Genomic DNA, 23484 nt, shown 5'->3' on the forward strand with positions numbered 1-23484 from the left:
GTAGTCGGTGAGTTTAGAAGGTAATGTCAAGGGAGATGGAGTCTGGAAGTTCTGATTAACTTCGAGAGCTGGATGTGAGTTGAAGATATCAGCGTGAGTGGATGGAGATGAGGGATGTGTAAGAGTGACTCTTTAATGAGCGGAAAAATGTGGTCGATCAAGTTGAGGTTATGGTTATTGGATTGGATTAGGATGATACCATTATGATAGATATTGATGGTAGCAGCTGCGTTGAAGAATAGGGAGGGGAGGATAGATAAGGCGAAACCGTGCGCTGTTTTCTTCAGGTTAGATACCTTAAAGGATTTTCTCCATTGAGCTCTTCTTTTAGTGTAGAAAATTATGTCATTCTTAATGGGCCCATTATTGATTGAGAAGTAAGGGTCAGAAATAGGGGTTTCTGGATGAAATTTTAATAGGTTGTGTTTGAAGCCTTTGGCTGGCTTTTTTGAGAGGTGCGGGGGGTATTTGATGGAGAAGGTGCATTTGCCAGAGCGCTCCATAGTGTAGGTGTTACAGAAAAGGCGGAGGATGGACCGACGTGAGGCAGTCTAAGCAGGGTGTGCCCTTAAAGGGGGGTCTTTAAACAGGGTTGACCTACAGGGGGGAGGGGTGGCAAGGTAGTGAGTAATGCTGCCCTGACTGGGTTGTTGCATCTAGGTTTGAGAGAGAAGCTGACCTAGGTGGGGTGAAAGTGATTGTGTTGTGAATAGAAGTGAGATGGTCCAGGAAGTCTATATTGATGAATTGCTAGAGAAGAGCTAGCAATTGTAGACCTTTTCTATTTCAGGACAAGAGAGGCAGTCTTATGACTATGAAAAATTTGTTGCGGCCATTTTGAGAGCTCAGTAGAGGAGGCAATGAAGTCCTCTTTCTATTATCATTGAGCTCAGTAGAGGGGGCAATGAAGACCTCTTTCTATTGCCATTGAGCAGTGACTCCAGGGAGGTAGTCCTTTTTCTACTTTAAGTCCCTTTTTTTTTCTTCTTTCTACTGAAGTTCTGCTGCGGCCATTTTGGCTAACGTGGAAAAGAGACCCGAGAAATTTCCCATGTTAGGGAATGTTGGGGCCCGTGCCAGAAAAGAAATCTTTAAGTCTGAGCATGCCCACCAGAGGTCGGTGTTAACCAGCCCCCACCATGATCCATAATAAAGGTCTTTTGTGGGTCCAAATAACAGGGTCATACAGGTACACGGACAACTACCTCCGATGAGAGCGGGAGGGGGGGAGGCAGGGGTATCCCTGAGATCGCCGTCGTGTGGTAGATAACCGGGGGGTGGGCAGAATCGTGCTGACCCGTTACCTTGAATCCGGAGAGACCGAGCCCAAACGCGCTCCTTCTACGAGCCTGGAACGAGTCTCCAGTGTCTCTGCGTCTGCAATCCTCACACAGCTCTGCCATCCGATACTTGACAGGTAGCCCTCAAGGGATCCCCAAATCTGTTCCACCTTCCAGAGTACACCAATTTGGTGGAATCACAACAAGCAGAACAAAAATCATCCACTACCTCTAGCAGCTGGACCGAAGGTAAGTGTCCCAGGACAATATCCAAGCAGAATCAGAGCCCACTAAAGAAACACTGTAATCCTATCCTGAATGCCCCAGATCCTCTGTGGAGGAGAGGACGCCAGGGTCAATGTTATATTTAGCACTACCTTTATGTACACGAGGCAAGGAGAGGGCTCTAGCAGTGACTTGGGCATGCTGACGGAAAAGCCCTGATCAAACAGGTATGCTTCTAAGTTCAATCTGGCGCAACACTATCTGCAGTGACATCACTTTAAGAAGTCCATGTAATGGAATATCTGGATTTTCATCCTCGAGATGGGCAACTACCACCACAGCCATCAATTGGAGGAGACCCAAGGAACACATATCAATCCAAATGGGAGGTCTGGGAACTGGTAGTGAGTGGATGCTACCACGAATCACAGGATTGGTATGTAGAAATACGTATCCTGCAAGTAGAAGGACACTATCCAGTCTCCCACTTCCAGCACCAAAAGAAACTAAGCCAGGTACAGTATTTTGTGCTTTTCCTTGTGAAAGAAGTGGGTCAAGACCACGAGAGCCAGGATCGGACAAAGGCCACTGTACTTCTTGAGAACCAGGAAGTTTAGGGCGCATCACCCTTGCTCATTTTCCTGCTCTGGCACCAACTCTAGTGCTGCTTTCTGTAGCAGGGCTGCCAGCTCCTGCTGCTGGGTGCAGAGATGATCTTCTGATTGAATGAACTTCAGAAAAGGTCAGTTGGAAGAGTATGGCATACTCCCTTTCTAAAATTTGAATGACCCACTGGTCCAAAGTTTTGGACTTCCAGATCTGTATTAAGAAGGACAGCCGACCTCCGACTGATCTCACATGCTCTGACACAGTCGAACTAAAGCTACTCCCAGATGAGCTGGGACAAAAGGTGCAGGAGGCTGTCTGCTACAGCCTCTAACCTTACCTGGTCCATGTACTGCTTGTGTGGTTGGTTGTGCGTCTGCTGATGGGGATGACCGAACTGCCTCTGGTGAAAAATAAACTCTTGCGCAAAGCCCCGAAACTTGCAAAATTGTCAGTAGTTCCTATGGGGCACCTGGAGACCCAGAGACCTAGCTGTAGCTCTGCTATCTTTGAATCTCTCCAGAGTAGAGTCAGTGCTATCTTCGAACAGCTTGGATCTGATGAACGTTTTTGAAATCCAGGAAGGTTTTCTGGACATTGTGAGAAAATCATGAGCTACGAAGCCATGCAAGACAGTGGAAAGATACAAAAGACTCCACTGTTCTGGCTACAAAATCGGCAACGTCTACGTCACATTGGATGATATGCCTAGAAGTAATGTCCATCTTGTATCATCTTTGTGAAATGTCCCTACTGGTGGTTCAGAAAATTGGGCATGACTAGCTGTGCCATGTCCCATTGGGCATGTGTAAAAACGCCCAATAGACCGGTCTCATTTGGAATATTAACAGCTAGAAGCCTCCAGCTTTTTAGATTCACTTTCCACTAGGGCTGTTGGGAAAGCTCCCAATAATGGCTTGATAGTGCAGGAGGCTTTGATCACCAAGCCCTCTGCAGAAGAGTGGACTAAAAGTATGAACGCCAGGAGTTGATCGGCATCTTCGTGCCGGTAATCTGCTGTAGTCGATATGGACTATAGCCGCATGGCCAGTAACCAGTCCAAAAGGGCTTCATTAAGGAGAAGTTCTGAAGATTGTGTGGGTGGATATAGGACCTCTGTCAAAAGATGTTGTTTGGTTTCAATAACAGGAAGTCTGAGACCTGTAAGGATGGTAAAATATTACCATCAATCTCTGGTGATGAGCCTAAGCCACTTGTGTCTTCAAGTGCTACTGTCATCTGTGTAATCCCTTGGGATATCCCATGTACTGTCAGAATATACATGTTCTTCCAGCAAACGTTAGGCCTCTGTCCAAGACTTAACTCAGGGCGCCCCATGCTCCAACAAGGGCTATATTTATTGTGATATGCGAGATGTCAGGCTTGGTGCTGGTAATGATGCTTGAGGGGCCAGTGTTGTTGCAGCACAGTGAGAGAGAGGTACTGCTGACGAAAATATTGACATCAGCCCCGAACGTTGCGTCAGTAAGGAATCTGCGGTTAAAGTATCCACCAGAAAGAGCCTTTACCGAGGGTAAGTAACTTGTTATTTAGATGGATGCTTCTAACCGCAGATTCCTCACCTTTAGAATGGATACTAATGTGGTGAGTCTGTGCAATGACTCCGATCAAAACGCCCTGCAGGACTGAACGAGTAAAATGCCCTTCCCGTCAGATCTGGTTGTCAAGACAGTATGCCCTTGTGGCAGCCTGACGGAAATCCAGATTAGGCACTCAGTGCTAGTTGTCACAGCACAAGTCGAACGGGCCCTTACACATTCCTGAAGCTGCTTCATGGTTGTGCTTAACAGATATTAATGCAGAGGACTATCCACCTTGACAGTGTCCTTTTCAGCACCGTCTCACTTTTCTTTGACCCCAAGAACCCCACAACATAATCATCCACCTGGTGGCCTTTGGTAAAATTGATGTAAAAGTTAAAGTGTCTTTTAGGGTCCAGCACAAAAGGTATCTCCTCCTCTTTCGAGGGATGAGGCAGAGCAGAGAACGGTCCAAGACTGATGGATTACAAAGCATGAAAAGTTGTCAAACTCTTGGACACAAAGGCTGCCCTGGTCTTCAACACCACTTTGTCTGGGGAAGAAAGGGGCATAGAGTAGCTGCATCGAGAGAGCTTGAATTTCACAGACGCAGATAACAGCTGTGCACCATTTCCAAAGGAGTGTGCAAGAGGAAAGTGTGAGCCAAATAGAGTTGACACTTTGGCATCACAATGGGTTTGAAGGGAAATGTATGTGTCAAGCCTTTTAAAAACACCAGCACAACAGGTGATTTGAAAAATGGCGTTTGGACCTGCAAATGCAACATGGGCAAAAGCGCAGAGAAATAACATTTATAGATGCCCACAGCAAGTCCTTGCTGGGGCAGACAAACAATCCACCAACACAGTCAACTGACACCGCTCAATCTCCACATGTAAAGGTGCAGATTATGGAGGCCTGGATGCAGGTCCCTTGCCTGCTGCTGTGACAGGTGATCCTCTTTAAGAGTTTGGCTGATAGGAGGACAGATTCTTATGGCTAGAAACTTTGGATATCAGTCTCCTTGCCCATTCCAGAGGCACTAGGATAACTAGAGCCTGGTTGCTCCAGATCTTCAAAAGTCTGAGAAGGAGGGGCAGCAGTGGAAAGGCACACAAGAGTCTAGTGCTGCACTTTAACTGGAATGAATCTCTGAGAAGTGAAATGTCTAGGAAACGCCAGCAGGCAAAAGGTTTGAAGGTGGGCATTTGAAGGTGGCAAAAAGATCTAAGCAGGGTTCCTACCCATTGCTTGAAGATTCCTTGTGCTGAAACTGAAATTTCCAACCTCAGATGATATGCTGCAAACACCTCAACCATAACATTCATTAACACCCAAGAGGCACTGGTGAGGCAGAAGGGGAGCACAGTAAATTGAAAATAGTCCTGCCTACCCGGATCATCAAGTAGCATGCGTGGGACTGAAGTACGTAAACGTAAAAATGAGCGTCCTGAAAGTCCAAAGCTACTATCTAGTTGCCAGGATCCAGGGCAAACCGCACCAGAAACTGGGTTAACCGGAGCATCTTGAATTTGCCCTTTCGCAAGCTGTTCAAATGGCAGAAATCATAATATAGTACGAAGATCAGTGCCCTTCTTTGGACCCACCTGTCAGATATTATTGTTTGCCACCCTTGGCAAAAACGTTTAATCCTGCCTCATAATGGGTGATTGTGTGCCAAGTGCAAACTAAATGAACTTGGAGGGTGATGCCGACCGGGGTGGGCCTGGGTAGTTTGCTGTCCATTTTGGCCTAGAGGTGGTTTACCAGGTCCCCACCACGAAATAACCGGAGTGCCTGTTGTGGAGGCAGTGGGTCTTGGCCTTGCTTATATGCCACGCCTCTGTAGTAGCCATGACAGGGGCGAAATAGCAGACAGTGCAGTCTCGACGGAGTAAAAGATTTAAGGAATAAGCCGGTGCCCCAGCTTTGTTTAAAGAACTCCAGCACTAAATCAGCCTTATCACCAAAAGGCGAGACCCGTCAAAACACATATGCATCAAAGAGGCTTGGACATCACTCAAGAAACTCATCGATTTAATCCAAGTGTTCCGCCAAAGCACCACATTAGTGCAGAGTTCTCTGCCCAAGCAGTATGTAGTGTCCACTTCAGAACAAATGATCTATTTTGCAGCATCCTGAACAGGTTGAGCCGGTTTGGATCAAAATTTCCCAGGGACTGCTAGCAAGATGTTGGCAACATGTTCCATAGATCAAGTGAATATCTCCACGGCAAACAGCTAGCATTCACTGACCTTGGGCTATACTGACAGAGAAAAACATTTGTGCCCTGAACACTTCGATTCTTTTCAAGACTGTCTGGTGGATGTATCAGGAATGAGTTGGCATTCACCCTGCTAGTGGAAGCCTGTACTACCAAACTCTCTGCCGTAGGGTGTTGTATCAACAAGTCAGGGTCACCTGGCTCAGGTCTGTGGCAACCTCTCTGTGCCCTTCTGGGTAGGAACAAGGCTTAGACCTCTTGCCCATTAAGGTGTCAGTAAGGGCTTCTCTGAATGGTAGAAGAGGTTCAGAGGAAGTCTGTCCTGGTTGCCGGTCAATCAGTGTCGGCTCCTCTGCTATGGCAGAGGAGCGTCATCCCCCCGCCACCATCAAAAGTTGAAAAACAAAACGATAATAACACAAGTTCCTATCATTTTACTCTTCAACTTGTGCGTGCTGCGTCCTGATTGGGGGGGCTGGAGTATCGGGCAGTCAGGAGAGTGAGAGGTGGGCAGCACTGCTGTCAGTGGGCATATGTGTTTGGCTGGCCGTCTCAGGCGGTCTCCAACCCAGCTGCGTTGTCTCAGGCCAGCCAAACACACAGGCCCACTGACTATCGCCAACCCAGCTGCGGTGTTGGGTTAGAAACAGCTGGCAGCATAAATTCCCAGCGCCCAGGCCAATCCTGACCCGGCTTTCCAATATGAAAGGACATGGAGAAGAGAGTCGGGCGGAAGGTAAGTTCATATTCTTTTTTAGGTTTGCTATAGTTTCCTTTCCCTCCGCTCACCTTCCTGTCATCCACCCAAGCCCACCACCGCCAATACTCTAGCACAGCAGCCGCTACTGCTGTCAATACATTAGTTTTCACCTGGTGGTAGATGTAAGTCTAAGACCTCTGTTCCCACTCTCATCAACACAACAAAGAAAGCACTCTCTTCCATTAAAGGCCTAGGGAAGGACTCAATCCAGTGTCTAGGGTAGTGTCCAACCAACGGGCAGTACTTGTATTCAATTGTTAGGGTCTGAACAGAACTCATGTGTTAATTTTGCACCCTGGGGTAATTCATACAAGAGCAGAAGGCTATAAATGCTTTTTTGGCCTTGGATAATCATATGGAGAATGAGTACACGTTTGCTTTAGTGCCCATTGCATACTCCTCTGAGAAAGGTTGACACGTTTTGGCTTACAATTGTAAAGCCTCGTCATGAAGTATACAGGGATGCATGTGTAAATTCTGAAAGCAAGTGGAAGAATACACGTTTGTTTAAGGGATTCATAGGCTCAAACAGCAAATGGTGTATTCCTTCTTACACGTCAAGAAAGCGGACATCCCAAAATTGGCAGATACCTGGCATTAGAAAAAGGAGCCCTGAAAAGTGTAGGCTGAAACAAGTTCCAGTTCCTGCCCTCTACTTCAAGCGGAAGGAGAACTTCCTTGATTTTCTTTAGTGTTCGACAATGTACAGTTTTGCGTTCCTGAATCGCCTTTGGATTCATAAGGGCACACTCTTCGCAGGACTTTGATATTCTGCCCCCAACGCTAACACCAGAGTCACACTTAGTGGGTATCTGTCACAGATATAAGTTTTTGACAATAGTTACTAGTCCCTAGAGTTCCCTACAAGAATTAATCCCTCGAGACATAGCGCTGTTGAACACTGGAAAAATTAAGCATTTGAGAAATATGCCATCAACTGGTGAGAAAGAAAAGAACTGACATCAGTGCATGGTGGTGGCCCTTAGCTAGCTCTGTTCACTTCTTCTGGGGCAGATCGAAGTCAGCACGGAGCTGCATGACACCACCTACCAGCACGCGGGAGCAATGCGGTTTTAAATCTGCCAGATCAGTTATGTGCCTGTGGATCTTCTAAAGGTGAGCAATCTCTGATTAGAAGTATTAATCAAAAATGCAATTTATTACCACTGTTGGGGGGGGGGGGGGTCATCAGCACCCACACAAAGTTCCGCCTCTTCTGAATCATCGCTCTTCTTCACATTCAACAATGCTAAGAAGTAGAACTTTACAAGTGGCATATCTGCATATATACTATGCTTCTGAAGATAAATGTGGCAAAATAAAATGCAATTTGTATTAGGAGTGCTAATAAACACCCTTTCACTCATTTATTAGTACCAACGAACAGTGCACTGCAACTGTCTTATGTGTACATCATTCTTACTCGGTACAAAAGAGTGAGCAAATCAATTACAGCATATCCAGCAACGTAGCAAATTTTCAGTGCGCAGTTCAAAAAAACCTAAAACATACTTCATCACTCAAAATTTTCCAAATAAAGTGCCATGCCAACTAAAAATATACCATGATCAAATGCTGAAAGGAAAAGAACAGGAAAAGAAGAGAAGTAAGGAGAAGGTGCGGAGAAGTGGGAAAACAAAGAAATTCCATACTGTATGTGCATATGAAACAATTTCGAAAAGATTCGAGTCAAAAGGGACACATCTAACATGGACAGAAGGAGAACAAAGATGTACGTGGGAGGAATCATCCCCACAACTGTGGCACCCCCCCAGAAAGAGGCCTCTCATCAAATTAATCTTCATTTCTCCAACACCACATGCCTACAGGTGCCAAACGGGAGGAACGGGCATTGTCTGATCAAATAGTCCCTCCGGTGCTCACATATCCACTAACCCACTTCTAACATCATGGTGTTTGTGTTCATAGATTCCAGAAAGAATCTTGTGGCTTACACCTGTGTAAATATGAACTTCTTGCCATCCCATGTCACGTTAATGCATGGCAGATACAAAATAGGGGCGATGAATCTCCTACCCTTACAAGCTCTGTTTGCACAGCCTGGATAACCATCATACATGCCAGAGTCCCTGCATATAACTCAGCAAACAGAACAACTCTCCGCCCCTTGACAGGGAGATTGTGCTACATGGTTGCAGTTTTCTAAAGTAGAGGGTCACGCAGAGCAGGAATTGGTAATGGTCACCACTCTAACCACTACCTCCTGTGCTTGAGCTGAAAGATGCTCTTGCTGGTAATCTACAAATCATCTGAAACACGCACACGAGTTACAGTTTTCCGGTGTTAGCTGCTCAGCTAATAACTTCCCATCAACTTTCAAAACTGAATTATTTACTAAGTAATCTGGAAAACCTAGGACTTTAATATTTTCTGTTGCCAGATGAGTAGCTCTAGTCTACCTTCAAGGGCCACAGGAGTCCAGGTAGCAATCATCTGCCTGTTGCTTCACTTCTATTTCAGTGATTTTCACTCCCTCCTCAGCAATGCTTTATGCCTTAAGTACACTGCCACAGTATTACACACAACTACAGAAACCCTCTTTTCCATAAAAATGAGGTGAGCTACACTGCTGTACTAGAGTTCTCATCCTCAGGCTTGTGCACAATTGTCTCTATCGCCACGCTCATATCCTTTAGGTCTATGGCTGCCACACATTCAGTAATATCTTCTCGTATCGACCTTTAAGAATTAGTCAGTTACTTACACATTTTCCAAAAAGTTAAAATGGATTTTTATTCTACTATTCTCATTTCTTCAACTGGCTACAATGCTGGTCCTAAACAGCTTTAAATGGACCTTTCTCGATGTCTGACATGGGTATTCTCTGCTTGTTGACAAGTATTTTTATACTTAGATATCTCACTGAACACATCACACGTCCTACGGTGGCACCCAATTCAAGCTCCCTTTTTTCATTTCATATTTAAACATGCCAATTTTCCTGCTTCACCTTAAGTATTGGCCTAATCTATTTTCCAAAAGTTTGGCACCCTTTCTTTCTACTTAATAAATATAGATTAAAATCAGATGAAAAATAATTTCTAGTCTTAACACTTCATTTTACAATTGTGCGTTTATGTTGAGCTTTTAAAGAGAAAAAAAAAAGTTTTCTTTGATGGTACCAGCTGTATAACTCTTATGTGGTCAGGATAAAACAAAGTTAATAAATGCAAAGAAGAATTTCTGAGAAGAAATATTTCAAGTATTGGAAGGAATCTTTAGTTTTGCGACAGAAGAGATTTGTGTATGCGTCTTGGTCCTGAGGCAGTTACACTTGTTCTCCCAAAGGGGAATGTTGATAACACAATTGCTTCTGAATGAAACGCAGACTCTTGCTAAGTTTGGGAGATAAAAGCATGATACCCATGAACGATAATGGCTACAATGTATATAGCAAAGGATGGCTATATAAACCATTGCTTGTTGGACTACAGGTAATGGCAAGAAGTTTAAGACACAATGGGCCCTTCTGTTGGACATCTAGAAAGTTTAGGCAAAGACATGACCACGGCATTCTAGAGTTTCTAGTGAAGCAATGTGCCAGCTGAAACTATAGAAAACTGGGATTTAAAAGGATAATCTTATGGAGAATTAGAACATTGGAATGTTGATAGCTCCATTGAAAACAATGGAGTGCTCCGGGCTTATAATGGCTGGTATAAGCCAGAGCTCCAACATTCCAATGTTTCTTTGTTCACAGCTCTGGCTGTGAACAAAGGCTTCAGGAAGCCAGAGGGGATTTCAATCCCCTCACGCTCCTTGAAGGCTTTGTTTTATGTGTTAGAACATTCTGCCCTCTAGTGGCAGAATGTTCTAATAGCCTTATAGCCTTATAGCCCTTCGTAGCAGGGCTACACCGACAATTAGAGTCCCGCTGCTTTGTTAAAGTCCCTCGCCTTCGGCTCTGGACTTTAACGCTGCAGTGGTCCTTTAATAGCCGGTATAGACGGCTACGGCGGACTATAAGGCTATATTATGGAGTCGGTGCAGCAGCATACAAGATGATGGCATAATGTTCTCAGTTTCTGAGAGGAGAGGGATGAAGATGTTGTGGAGAGAGGGTCGTAATTTAATTTGGAAGGCTGAACTCGAGGGGTCTCTGTGTTCATCAAGGTATTTGAAAATGTAAAGAAAAATTATTGAAACATACATAAAATAAATGAAAAGAAAAGGCATCTGTGACAAAGTTCAACCACTGACAAATGAAAATCACCTTCTTTGCAATCTCCAGCTGCAAGTCTTGTTCCACAGAGTCAAGCAAGCGGTTCTTGCAGCTGGAATATAGCATCCGCTCTTTGATGCTGCACTTGTATCCTGGCATGGAGTAAATAAACACTGAAAGAAACAAAGGTAAACATCAAATAGGTAAGCAATTCAACAATCATTTGACTTGGCCTAAGCCCCCAAAAGTCTATTCGCGTTGTAGGAATACCAAAGTATAGTCTTCAAGGTAACCCCCAATTTTTGTGCCCTAATGATAATTTAGGTTGTTACATTAACTAAACACTCACCATCCGGACAAAATCCTTGTAAGCTCGATATTTGACCCAATGCCAAATGTACTAGTCTATTCTCGTATATGATTTTTCTTTCTAATTAAAGGAACTTTTATTCAAATTTGTTGCCATACATACTTTTTTTTTTTTTTTTTTTTTTTTTTTGAGTTCAACCTGCTTTATTGGAGTATACAGAATATGATACACAGCTTGGTTCGCCTACAACCCGGAGGCCGGCAGCAAAATTTACGAACAGTACACAGCCCAGTAGCCGGCATCCCGGGGGCCCGGCGGCGTATAAAAAAGACTTACATGATACTGATTCAGCAGTCCGGGGAGTAGGACAAGCAAAGGATAAGCAGCAGTTGAACAGGGTTTTGTGGTCAAAAAAGATGAGGTTCCTCACCTTAATATTGGTAGTTAAAAAACAAGAACCCAAAACTTCCCAACTCAGATTAGAACTACGAGGCCGATTGCGACTGTACTAAAGTGCAAATAATGAGTGGTGCAGCAAGGTGGGTCAGGCAGACCGTAGCCCATGGCGGAAATGATGTCTGGGTATGCTATCCTAGTGTGGCAGAAGCTTGCAAAGGTGCGTCCCACGGACGTAAAGCAGACAACGGGGTATCACCTAGTAAGATCGTGAAACGGGCTGTAGATGCAGAAAGGAGAGAATAGTCATGTCCAAAGTGGAGGGGGGGGGTGTGGGTCAGGCCACGCCTGGGCGGCCTAGTTCGTGCAGGACACTGCAGGGGCATGAGAGCGGGTGTGGACGGAGAGAGTCAGATGTCGCAGGAGGAGGCAAGGGGCTGCGATCCAAGAGGGACAGCAGAACGTTGAGGGGGGGGAGGCAGGTCGTCTGAGCGTGCATCGCCGTCCGGGCGCGTGAGCAGATAATGCGTTAGAGGCTCCCAGATATCCCTGGGCCTGCAGGAGAGAGGCACCAGTTCGGCAAACGTGGTGTGCTGATCTTGGCAATATGTCAAATCCGTGAGCCAGTCCTTAAACTTAGGGGCTCTGCCTCTGCCCCAGCGGCAAGCAACACGTCGCTTGGCTAAGAGCAAGGCGGTGTCAACAAATTTACGGCATCCTTTAGGTATCTGCATCGTATAACCGAGTATGGCAACCAAGGGGTCAGCGGGAACCGCCTCACCCACCATCTCCGCAATAGCCCCCACAATCAACTGCCAATAATGAGCAACCTGAGGACAGTCCCATGCCAGGTGCAGGAAATCAGCGTGGTCAGCACGGCAGCGGTCACAGCGGTCGCTGTCAGCCAAACCAAACCTGTATTTCCGAGCCGGAGTATAATATATTCTCTGAAGGAATTTGTAGTGAATGATTTTCAATCTGCTGCTAGCAGATACACGAGAGGTGAGCGTGCAGCAGTATTTCCACTGCTCATCAGTAATGTCGATGACAAGCTCATCCGACCAGCGCAACCTAGCACTAGATTCCGGCTCAGGGGCAGCTACGCGGATTTGGCGGTAAAGACCGGAGACCAAATGGGTCCCATCTTGTGACCCCAGCAGGAAGTGCAGTGGCGCTAGGGTATCAGGTTCATTGGGATAATCAGGCAAGATGTCCCGCATCCCCGCACGCAACCGAATGTAGTAAAAGAGTTCAAGGCAGGTGCGCGACTGCGCCTTGAAAAACACTTCTTCAGTCTTGAAACTACCCTCATGGAACAGGTCGCCCCAACAGGCAATGAGTAATTTGTCACACAGGTGACGGAAACCACGTTCCGACAAGAGAGACAGTTGTGGGTGGTAAGAAAGCGGCAATTTAGGAGAGTAGGGAAGTGAGCATGACAGGTGTTTAGCAATGCGGCGCCATGCGTCCAACGTGCAGGAAACCGAGGTGTTCGCAGTGGTAATGGAAGTCTCGGGACAGTACAGTAGGCCATTGAGTGGTATAGGGTGTACGATCCAGTCCTCTACCGCTACGTGCGGCATGAAAGGGGTTGGAGCTATCCAATGGTAGGCAAAGTGTGCCTGTGCACATTGGTAGTAAGTTTCGAAATCAGGGACGTCAAAGCCACCTCTATCGTAGGGGAGGGTCAGCGTTGACCATTTTAAGCGGGGGGATTTGCCACCCCAGAAAAGCCTGCGCAGTTCCGTGCGAAGCGTTCTAAAGAAAAAAGCGCCAGGGTAATAGGGGATATTAAGGAATAGATACAGGAAGCGAGGTAAGATCACCATTTTAATGAGTGAGGCTCTACCCGCCATGGAGAGTGGCAGAGTGATCCACCTGTCTACTGAAGCAGCTAATTTGGTCATGGCCACTCCATAGTTGGCACGTAACGTCTCCTCTCTATCGCGAGAGACACGAATCCCCAGGTATTTAAGGTCATCGCTACACCACTCTAATGGGTAATCGAGAGGGAAGACCTGTACTGCATCAGTGAGGGGAAAAAACTGCGACTTTGCCCAATTGATGTGGACACCTGATACCCCTCCGAACATTATGAATTCTCTAAGCAGGGGATTGAGATGCGTCTCAGGATGCTTAACATATAGTGTGATGTCATCCGCATATAGGGACACATCTATTTGCCGCTGCAGACATAGCACTGCCCCCTCCCGGTGTAGCTGCCGTAAACGACAGGCTAGAGGTTCAACCGCGATGGCAAACAGTAAGGGAGAGAGCGGGCATCCCTGCCGGGTGCCTCTGGTAAGCGCAATAGGGAGTGACAGGCGGCCATTGATTAGCACTCGAGCAGTGGGGTCGGTATACAGGAGTCGAACCCAAGAGATAAACAATTTGGGGAAACCCATGCTGGCTAGAACCGAAAAGAGGTAAGGCCACTCGATCGAGTCGAATGCCTTAGTGGCATCCAGGAACACGGCTGCAACAGGGATGTCGGGGTGAACCGTGCGAAGCAAGGCAAAGAGGGTGCGAAGATTATGGGACGTAGATCTCCCCGCCACAAAGCCAGATTGATCAGGCAGGACCAACCTGGTCATGAGCAGCGACAGTCGGGTGGCCAAGACCTTAGCTAGGATCTTGACATCGCAATTCAGGAGGGATAGTGGTCGGTACGACTCACAGGTGGTGGGGTTTTTATCCGGTTTCAGAAGGGAGGTGATCACCACCTCGCGCATAGAGCGGGGGAGTATCCCATCAGCTAGGGATTCCGTGAAGACTTCGCGGAGCACCGGTGCCATTATGTCAATGTAAGTTTTATAAAATTCGGCCGGTAAGCCATCGAGCCCCGGCGCTTTACCATTCCGAAGGGACATGATGGCCTCGCGGATCTCGTCCAGCTCGAGAGGAGCCGCGAGAAACTCCCTGTTCCCATCACTGAGCCAACATAATGCCACCTCGTTAAGGTATTCAGTGTATGGGGTGTGTTCCACTGCCGTAGAAGTATACAGTGTAGAGTAGTGCATTGTGAAGGTGGATAGTATTTCCGCCGGGTCCCTGACTATAGTTCCGGCGTCGCCAGCGAGCTCAAGTATAGTGTTGTGCACCCGAGATGGTCGTGTGATTGCAGCGAGCACTTTTCCTGGCCTATCGCCCTCACAATACTTACGAGCCACCCAGTGTTTGCCCCGATATTTCGCCTCCCTGGCTGCTTCCTCCTCAAACTCCGATAGTGTCTCCCTAAAGGTGGCGTGTAAGCGCGGGTCAGAATCTGTGGTCATGCGGTGTTCCAGAGTTCGCAGGCTGCGCTCCAGTGTGGCTATGGAGTGTAGGATATCACGCAGTACCCCGTGACTCTTGGAGATGCAGAAACCCCGGACGGTGACCTTAAAAGCCTCCCAGATGGTCTCGACAGAGTCAACCGAGCCTTTATTCCGTGGGAAAAAATCTGCTATTTCCTCACCCAGCTCAGTGCGGAAGACAGCGTCCAGAAGTATATCAGGACGCAGTCGCCACTGAGGTCGTGGATCGTCCCACCCAGGAATGCTGAACTGCATAGACACAGGGCTGTGATCGGAAAAGGTTCTAGGCAGGTGTTCTACTCCTATCAACTCTGCAGCAACCTCCCTGTCAACTAGAAAATAGTCGAGACGTGCCCATGTTCCAGTGTATGAGGTAAAGTGTGTCCCCTCCCGTCCCTGGGTATGCAGGCGCCTCCAGGCATCCAAGAGCCCACCCTCCTCTATGATTCCCTCCAATGTCGTTCTAGACCTGGGCTTGTAGGAGCTAACACCATCTGCCCTATCCATGTGGGGCACCAGTGCGAGGTTGAAGTCTCCACCCCATACAACATGTCGTGCCCCAACAGCTACAATCTTTCCCCATAGCGTAGAGAAAAAGGCAGGAGTATCAACGTTTGGTGCGTACATAGATACAAATACATAGACATCTCGGCCAATCCTTCCCCACAGTAAAGCATAACGCCCTTCTCTGTCCATCGCCTCTCCGAGACGATGAAACGGCACTCCGCGGGAGATGAGCACCGCAACCCCCCTTGCATAAGTCGAGTACGAGGAGAAAACACGGGCATTAGCCCACTTTGACCCAAAAGTGGCATCACCCTGAGCAGGCAGATGTGTCTCCTGCAACAGAGCAACTTGTACATGATGTCTGTTCAGATAAGCAAGTATATTTCTGCATTTCCTAGCATTATTCAGACCCCTGACATTCCATGACACGCATGTCAATCTTGCGCTTGTATTCGATACTGCCATAGATGCAGCAAGACTATATGTGAAAACACACAAAAGGACACAGCCTCATGGCCACAGCCATCCCGCCCAAAACCCAAGGAAACACCATACCAGCAGAGAAAGATACAGTCTGAGCAATAGCAGCCTCGTAAAACCCAACCTCCCCCCACCCACCCCAGCATCCCAAACATGCCGGTAGCCATGAATCCCACCCTCTTAGTCCCTCCCCAACCTCCCCTCCAGCCGCAACAGCAGCAACAAAAAAACACAACCATGTAATGGGGAGCACCCAGTAGGGGTAAGGCATAGAGTGCGAACTGCCACCACCTGGTCCTAGCTCCAGTACTGTACTACCCTCGGTGGAGACTAAGACCAAGGGAGTGGTCCTTGGCGTACATTACCGCTGGGGGTGCAGTGTCCAAGCATGTCCATCTTCCTCCCACCTCTCCAGCGATCGAAGTCCCACATGCTGCTGAAAAGACAGCAGGCGTGGCTGGCGTTGTCAACACATACTGCAAGTACAGTTAGTTATCCTGTTGTCCAGGGGGTATATCAGCGTTCTCCAGGTCCTCGGCTGGCACATTCCCGCCCCTGCGCGCAGTACGCACAGATTTTAAAAAATCTTCTGCTTTCTGCGGGTTAGTAAAAAAGCGTTGCCTACCCTGATGGGTAACTCGCAGTTTCGCCGGATACAGGAGGGCATAGTCAATTTGGGCCTCTCGCAGCTTTTTCTTTACGGGCAGAAACTTGCGCCTCTCGTCTTGGACCATCGGTGTAAAATCAGGGTATATTGAAAAAGTGATCCCATTATACTGCAGCGACTGTTGAGTGCGGGCCGCCCGGAGGGCCGCGTCGCGATCCCGATAGTTCAATAGCCTTGCAATTATAGGCCTAGGAGGTAAGCCAGGCTGGGGGATCGGCGCCAATGATCGGTGGGCCCTCTCCACTATGAACTGAGGAGAAAAAGCGTCCTCTCCTATGGAACCCTTAAGCAACTTTTCCACGTACAGCTCCATTCTGCCTGTGGCTGTGGATTCCGGAACATTCGTTATGCGGATGTTGTTGCGGCGACTGCGCGCCTCCAAATCTTCGTTCTTCGCCGCTATGACACGAAGCAAATTGTCCATCCTGGCCAATTGCGACGTATGGGCTGCGGTGGAGTCCAAGTTGTCGGAAATCCGCTGCTCCGCAGTTGTGATGCGTTCCTCATGGCGGTCAACCTTGTGCACAAGGGCATCCAGCCGAGCCGTTACTCCATCTACTTTTTCCACGACAGTGGCAAAGCCTTGTCGCATTTCTTGGATCAGACTCGTGAGGTCCGCCGCAGGGGCCGGGGGTGGGGGGGGGGTGGGTTGTGGAGAAGACGTGCTAGGCCCCGGGTTCAGCGGCGTCGACTTAGCGCCCCTGCGAGCAGTGTCAAAACTCAGTTTGGGCTGGCGGTGTTCAGGGCGCCCCATGGCAGCTGCCAGCGACAGGCCACAGATACGGGCGGTCAGTAGCAGGGCAATTCAATGGACCGGTGAAGGAGTGGTCAGTCGAGAGGGGCAGGACGGCCCCACCGCAGTACACCTCAGTCAGATAGTACAGGAGAGACGGTGACAAACTCCGCCAGCCTGCGCCCTCTCAGGCTCCAAAGAAGCGATAGTGGTCGCAGGAGCACGCAGGGGACACCAGCGTCGCCGGCGTGGGACCCAGGCCTCAGGGCCCGGGGCGGGTCCAGTGCAAGAGGATCCAGGCCAGTAGGACAGACAGCAGCGGCCAACAGCGAGAGGAGAGAGCCCCCCCGGGGACCGCCACGCAGGGGGGCAATCCAGGGCCCACGCTCAGGAGGGAGACACAGCAAGCCCCCGCACCGACAGTATCTTCAGGTCCGGCCCCGGCGTAGGAGCCCGTCAGCAGGGAGCACGGGGCAGAGGTAAGTCCCAGCGCGGTGGGGTCAGGCCTCGGACCCTGCAGGACCGCCGAGATCCGTCGCGCCGGCCAGGTACAGTGGCGGGGCGGGAAACAGCCCAGGCAGGCCGCAGCCCCGTCCAGCACGGGGGAATCAACCCCCCCCAGGCACCACTAAACCAGGGGCCACCAGCGGTGGGAAGGGGGGGGGGGGGGACGCAGCACAGGGTAGGGCAGCCAGTCGTCTCCTACCCTCACGATGAGCGCCGCATGTCTTCCCAGCAGGATCTTAGGCCGTGGCGGCGAGGCGCGGCCCGCAGACTCGTGGCGATCCCCAGGGTCGCGTTAATACAGCAGCCGTTCCGGCGCCTGCCCGAGCTCCAGTGACAGGGCCGGTCAATCTTCAAACCTCCGTATCTCCGGTTCCGGAGCACTCAGAGCCGCCAGATTTGGAACGAGTGCGGGGAACAATGCAGGAGTCAGGATCTAATCTTCGTGGGATGATTTATCACCCCGTGGCGCAGGATAAGAGAAGGATCATGCGCCAAGGAACGGGAGCTGCACGTCTAGGCAGCCATTCCGTAAGCGCGCCCTCTAGCGCCCCCCGTTGCCATACATACTTTATAAACAGTGAAAATATATAGATAAAAAATGAAAATCACAAAATGTTTACTTGAAAGATAAAATAATTTAAAACTATTGTGACATCTGCATTATTTCACAGTTGTTCCTGCTCTTCTACATAAAATCAGCTTCACTTGCATTAACTGGTGTAATAAAGTGAATTTCTAACAATGTTAAGCTGGCTGCTGCCCAAAAAAAATCTATTAAAGTGATTCAATTTTGGTATCACAGAGGAGACAGTGCACGCCTCCAACTAGGCATCACTACTTTGAAAAATGGAAGCTGATGGCGACTCGGGTACAGCAGTGTCTTAATTTTAAAGGTGCATCTTAATCATCTTTTTCAAAAGATAGTGTAGAACAGTGTGATCTGTATAATCTAATCATACAATGTGACTCTAAATGGCTTACTTCTTCTTGCAACTGAGGCTAGGCCATCTTGCTGCAAATTCTTGTATGTTGAGCTCCTTAATTTGACACCCAAGATAAATAATTCAATCAGCTATAAACAGCAAGAATACTATCTATACCGCTCACCTAGGAATAACTGAATAGAGACCAAGTCGAAATCAATAAACAGCCAGCTGAATTCAAAGTAGAGTGAAGATCAACGCAGCAACCAATCTTGGCCTCACTCTCAATTATGATTGGAGATCTTAAAGGAATTCAGATAAATAACGTTCTACACCATAAGTTACAACTGAAGTAACCTTATCTTGAGAAACAGTTTGAGCATTTGGATCTTCCTATTGGATGAGCCTTCATTCAATCAAGACGTGAAGCAGACAGTTTCCTTTCTTGTCAGTTTTGGATTGTAAAACTATCTCTTTTATCTTTCCTGACTTTTAAGTCTATTTGGACACATTGGTGCCTAACCACTGGGGGATGGTTTCATCCAATCGGATCCTAAATGTCAGTGGTTTCCTCTCTAGTCAGAAAGGAGTGGTTAGTCTTCAGTTTGATTATGAGTAGTTGGATGATTGGGCCATTTGAAGTTTGGGACAATATGATTGGACAGTCTTTAACACAAATAAGGGATAGGGATATTAACAGTACATGAGAAGGCTTCGCGTGGAAGGGATTCACGTTAGTCTTTGCAATATGCATAGCACACTGGATACTGTTTCTGGGAATGGTGCACTTGCTGATCTATCTTAATGTCAAGAACTCTGGGAACGTTAGTGGAAAGACTGGCCTTTTTCTCTTTTCTTTATTTACTTCTTATTGGGTTGTTGGATATATAAGTTTATAGTGAAATTGGTCTTGCACTTGAATGCTGGGTAATTTCATATACAGTTGTCGGCTGTACACTAGCTTTAAAATTGAAATTAAGGACCTATTTTGTCAACATTCTGTTCTTATAGGGCCTACTGAGGAACAGAAAACTTGACCACAGCTTGATTTATACTATGGACGATGATTCATCGGATAAACTGAATAAAAGTGAGTGGGAGGTCACGATTTATATTTGCTCACTTTAACTATGATGCTCTATTGGTTTTTGCATTTAATAAACAAATTTTATAAAGGGAGTAAATTAGTTCAGAATTGGAACTCTCAACCTTATAATGCTTCACACCATTTGCGAATTCCAGAAAGGAGGATGATATGCAAAAGAGGTGTTAATAATGTGATGCAAGATAACCTGATCTGTTGTAACAAACTAGAAACATAAGATATCCTCTGGGTCTCTTTTATGATGTATCTAATACCTGGTTTATAATATTATTAATGAATGTGGGCGCACTCAATGCTTTATGTGCTCAAGGTATGAACTTGATATATATTGTCTTTTATGAGCACGAATATAATATCACTAGGAATCGGTGTGTGATTTAATGTCAGGTAAATGATTTGGAGGATGCTATATGTTTGTGTTTTTGTTAGGTGCAGTAGCCATGATTTGCCGGATGAAATTGTGTAATGTTTATGTGATATATTGTGAAAGGCATGTCTTAGTGTGTGTTCATATACATGTGTGTATATATTTTCCAGATCCCTCGAAGCAAGGAAAAAAGGGTTGCACTCCCAGACCCAGTGTTTTAAACAATCCTTTAATGGTATTTCATCAAACATGCGCCAACGCGTTTCGTTCTCCTCCGAGAACTTGATCACAATTTACCCAGTCAAGGGTCACAAGGGCCAATGAAAACATTTTCAATAGTCACATGATGCATTATCCTGTTCATTGTTCTTGTTCCCTGTCCCCCTGCATTCTGGGAGCTGTAGTATAAGAATACCTTTAATTAAGTACGTGATTTGTGAAATTAATTTGTGAAATAAATAAAACAGTGTAAATATATACTAAGGGGCTAAACATTTTTAAATGCAACAATAATTAATTTTTCAATGTAGGGTACAGAGAGATAGTATATTATCCGTGATTATGACACTCCCAGGTTCTTAAAGTTTGGCCAGTTGCAGGGATATTTATCCTCTCTATCTTGCCCTCTAGTGGGCATTTATCCAGTTACATCATTAGACCAGTTAAGAGATTATCTTTTATTTTTTACCCTCCAGTGGGTTATTGCTCATGATCACACTTATTTGTATTTTTAGTTTGGACCCTCCGTATCTGGTCAATTTAAAAACCTTATCCCTTTATCATTTATATGCCTCCTGAGCAACAGTGACAAACAGTGTCTTGTGTATTTGAGTGCATAGTGAAAACTTCCAAAACAAAACAAAAAATTCAAAAAAACTTTCCATAAGAGAGGTAAACTAGTGTTTTCTCATTCTATTACATTTCAGTTCTATTTACAGGTGCACATATACCTCTTCACTTTGATTCAGGCCGAATGGAGTATGTTCACAAGTTCATGATCTGCAGTGATTCTCTTTCACGTAGTTTTTTCTCCTCATTTCCCCCTCTGTTGCTTGTTTTTATTGTCCCCAGTGCATAGAACTTTAGCAGTTTCCAATTCCCATCGTGGTTGGTCTCCATAGGTTTTGCCACTACATTTCCTCGATCTTTGTTGACCGTAGCTCCGACATGTTCTAAAATTCTCTTTTTTAGTTCACATATGGTGCTCCCTATGTATTTCAAATGGCAGGGGCACTATGACGTAGACCACATATTGACTCTTGCAGGTTATTAGATCCTTGATATTCCACATCTTATTGTTTGCCATTCGCACTTCAGTTGTTGCTTTTGCTATTTGGCAAACCTTACATCTAAAACATTTCACGAAGCCCTTCGTTTTCAGCCATTGATTCCCTTTGATGTTCTTTCCTTGGAAATTACTATGGATTAATGTATCCTTTAGGTTTTTTGCCCTGGTTCTGTCATCATGGGATGTTTTCCAATAATTTTTACTACTGTGGGGTCCAGTTGGAGTAACATCCAGTTCTTTTTTTAAGATTTTGGTGTTAAAACGTTTTGAGGAATACTGCTTCAAGAGGTCATTGACTATTAATGGAAGCAAAATAGAGTAGGATTCGGAGGCCCTCTCCCAGTTTTAGGCGGAAGCCTTCGGTTGAAGGTGTACCCCTGGAAACTTTTCAGAAAAATTTAATTGGGGCAGCCAAATAGAGAAGGCAACATACGTTCGGAGACAAATGGCAGGTGCAGTCTTAAAGTTTAGGCATTAGGTGAGTGACAGAAGCATTAGAGGCATCTTGCAAATATATAAACAAAGGACAGTGGTGGCTGCATAGTACGGGGCAGAGCTATGGTGGTATGCAAATGTTCGCCAGGTTTTTTTACGAGCAACTACTTCAGTAACACCTATGCATCTCTCCCACCCCCCCTCCCCCGTGCTCTGGATACTTGGATGTGTTGTACCCTGAAGCGAACATTGTACATACATTTCCGGCCTGGTATTTTACTGGACAGAGATTATTGCATATGAATTCATATGCTTGCTAATAGATTTGTCCACTATGATTGTAGCTTTGGAGGGATAAGCAACTTGTTTTATTCTGTTTTGTAACAAATATGATTATGCTTAGGGCTCCCGGTTTTATGGTATTTATTTTTAGAGACTCAACCCGTCCACGACATTTTTAAAAAAAAGAAGTGAATTCAATTCTCTTGGTCAAATTCACTTGAACTATTTATACAGTTTAGAAGATAGGTGATAGTTTGTATTTGTTACCACTTCTGTATGAACATAACTCATAGTATTTTTAGTTATTTGTCTAGCACCTATATTTGCCCTCTAAAGCGCTCTGATACCAGCAAGGGTCTTGTTCACGCTACACAAAACTTTCAAAATAAATAAACACTTCTAGCTGTATTTGTCCACATTTATTTTTTACCCACGTTATTGGTATTTATCAGTATTTATTTTGTGTTTTGAGAGTAAATGGAGTTGTAAAATAGTATATTTCTACATTATTTTACCTGATAAACTTGCACTCATACTTTGAGGCCAGTTTCTTTTTAGCAAATTGGGAAGACAAAAGTAACAAAACACTACACCCACAGGTACGTACATATTAGCATTATATACACATATATGATAAGCTATGCCTGTATTTAAGGACATCTCATTCCATTTTCTACCTCCCCATGCGGTCTTCATGCTCCGCTGTTGGCCTGGAATTCATGAAGGACAGCATAGAGAGTCACCCACAAGAAACACAATTTTCTGTATTTTTCTGCATTGCAAAATAAATACGACAGAAAACACATCGTTTTTGGTCTGTACTTATCTGCAAAAAATCAGTAAAAAATGGAAAACTGGGAACCTTAATTATGCTTGACGGCGATGGCTTCGCCCTATTTTCAGAATTTTGGGATTAGATGTGTAAATCAAGCCATGGGGCTGTGCACTAAACCAGATGACATGTTTGTGGTCAACTCTGCAGCTCCATTTCTATGGAGTGTGTGGCCTCACCCGAGATAGCTGCTTACTACGCTAGGCATCACCCTTACCAGATAGCCTTTAAGGATTTGTACATGCACCGTGATGTAGTTTGCTGCTAACCCCTGCCTAAATTGCATGGTTCCGCAATGCCCCGCTGCACTTTCTCACATTAGGTGTGTTGGCAGACTGTTTATACTAAGAAGGATTCCTGCCCCCTAAAACGTTCTTCTGCTATTTAATTGTTTGGGATGTATACGTTTTTTAGGCAGTAAACCCTAGATTGATTCGCATATTTTTATTGTCTCTTTGCACTTACACTTTTATATATCTGATTAATTGCCGATTCCCCTTTGTAACAGAATGTAGTGTTTAAACACTGTTGCGCTAT

At 46.1% G+C, this 23484-nt stretch overlaps 1 protein-coding gene across 2 annotated transcripts in view; it reads right to left on the minus strand.

The window, feature by feature from the left end:
• The window catches only part of TWF2 (twinfilin actin binding protein 2), a 266779-nt gene that overhangs the window by 15886 nt on the left and 227409 nt on the right, over positions 1 to 23484 (minus strand). For both annotated transcript variants that reach the window (XM_078661460.1, XM_078661461.1), the window contains one exon: positions 10871 to 10992. In XM_078661460.1, the coding sequence (XP_078517586.1) occupies positions 10871 to 10992 (122 nt within the window). The remainder of the gene's footprint in view (positions 1 to 10870; positions 10993 to 23484) is intronic.

The sequence above is a fragment of the Lissotriton helveticus genome, chromosome 9 (assembly GCF_964261635.1).
Source record: "Lissotriton helveticus chromosome 9, aLisHel1.1, whole genome shotgun sequence".
Classification (NCBI taxonomy): Eukaryota; Metazoa; Chordata; class Amphibia; order Caudata; family Salamandridae; genus Lissotriton; species Lissotriton helveticus.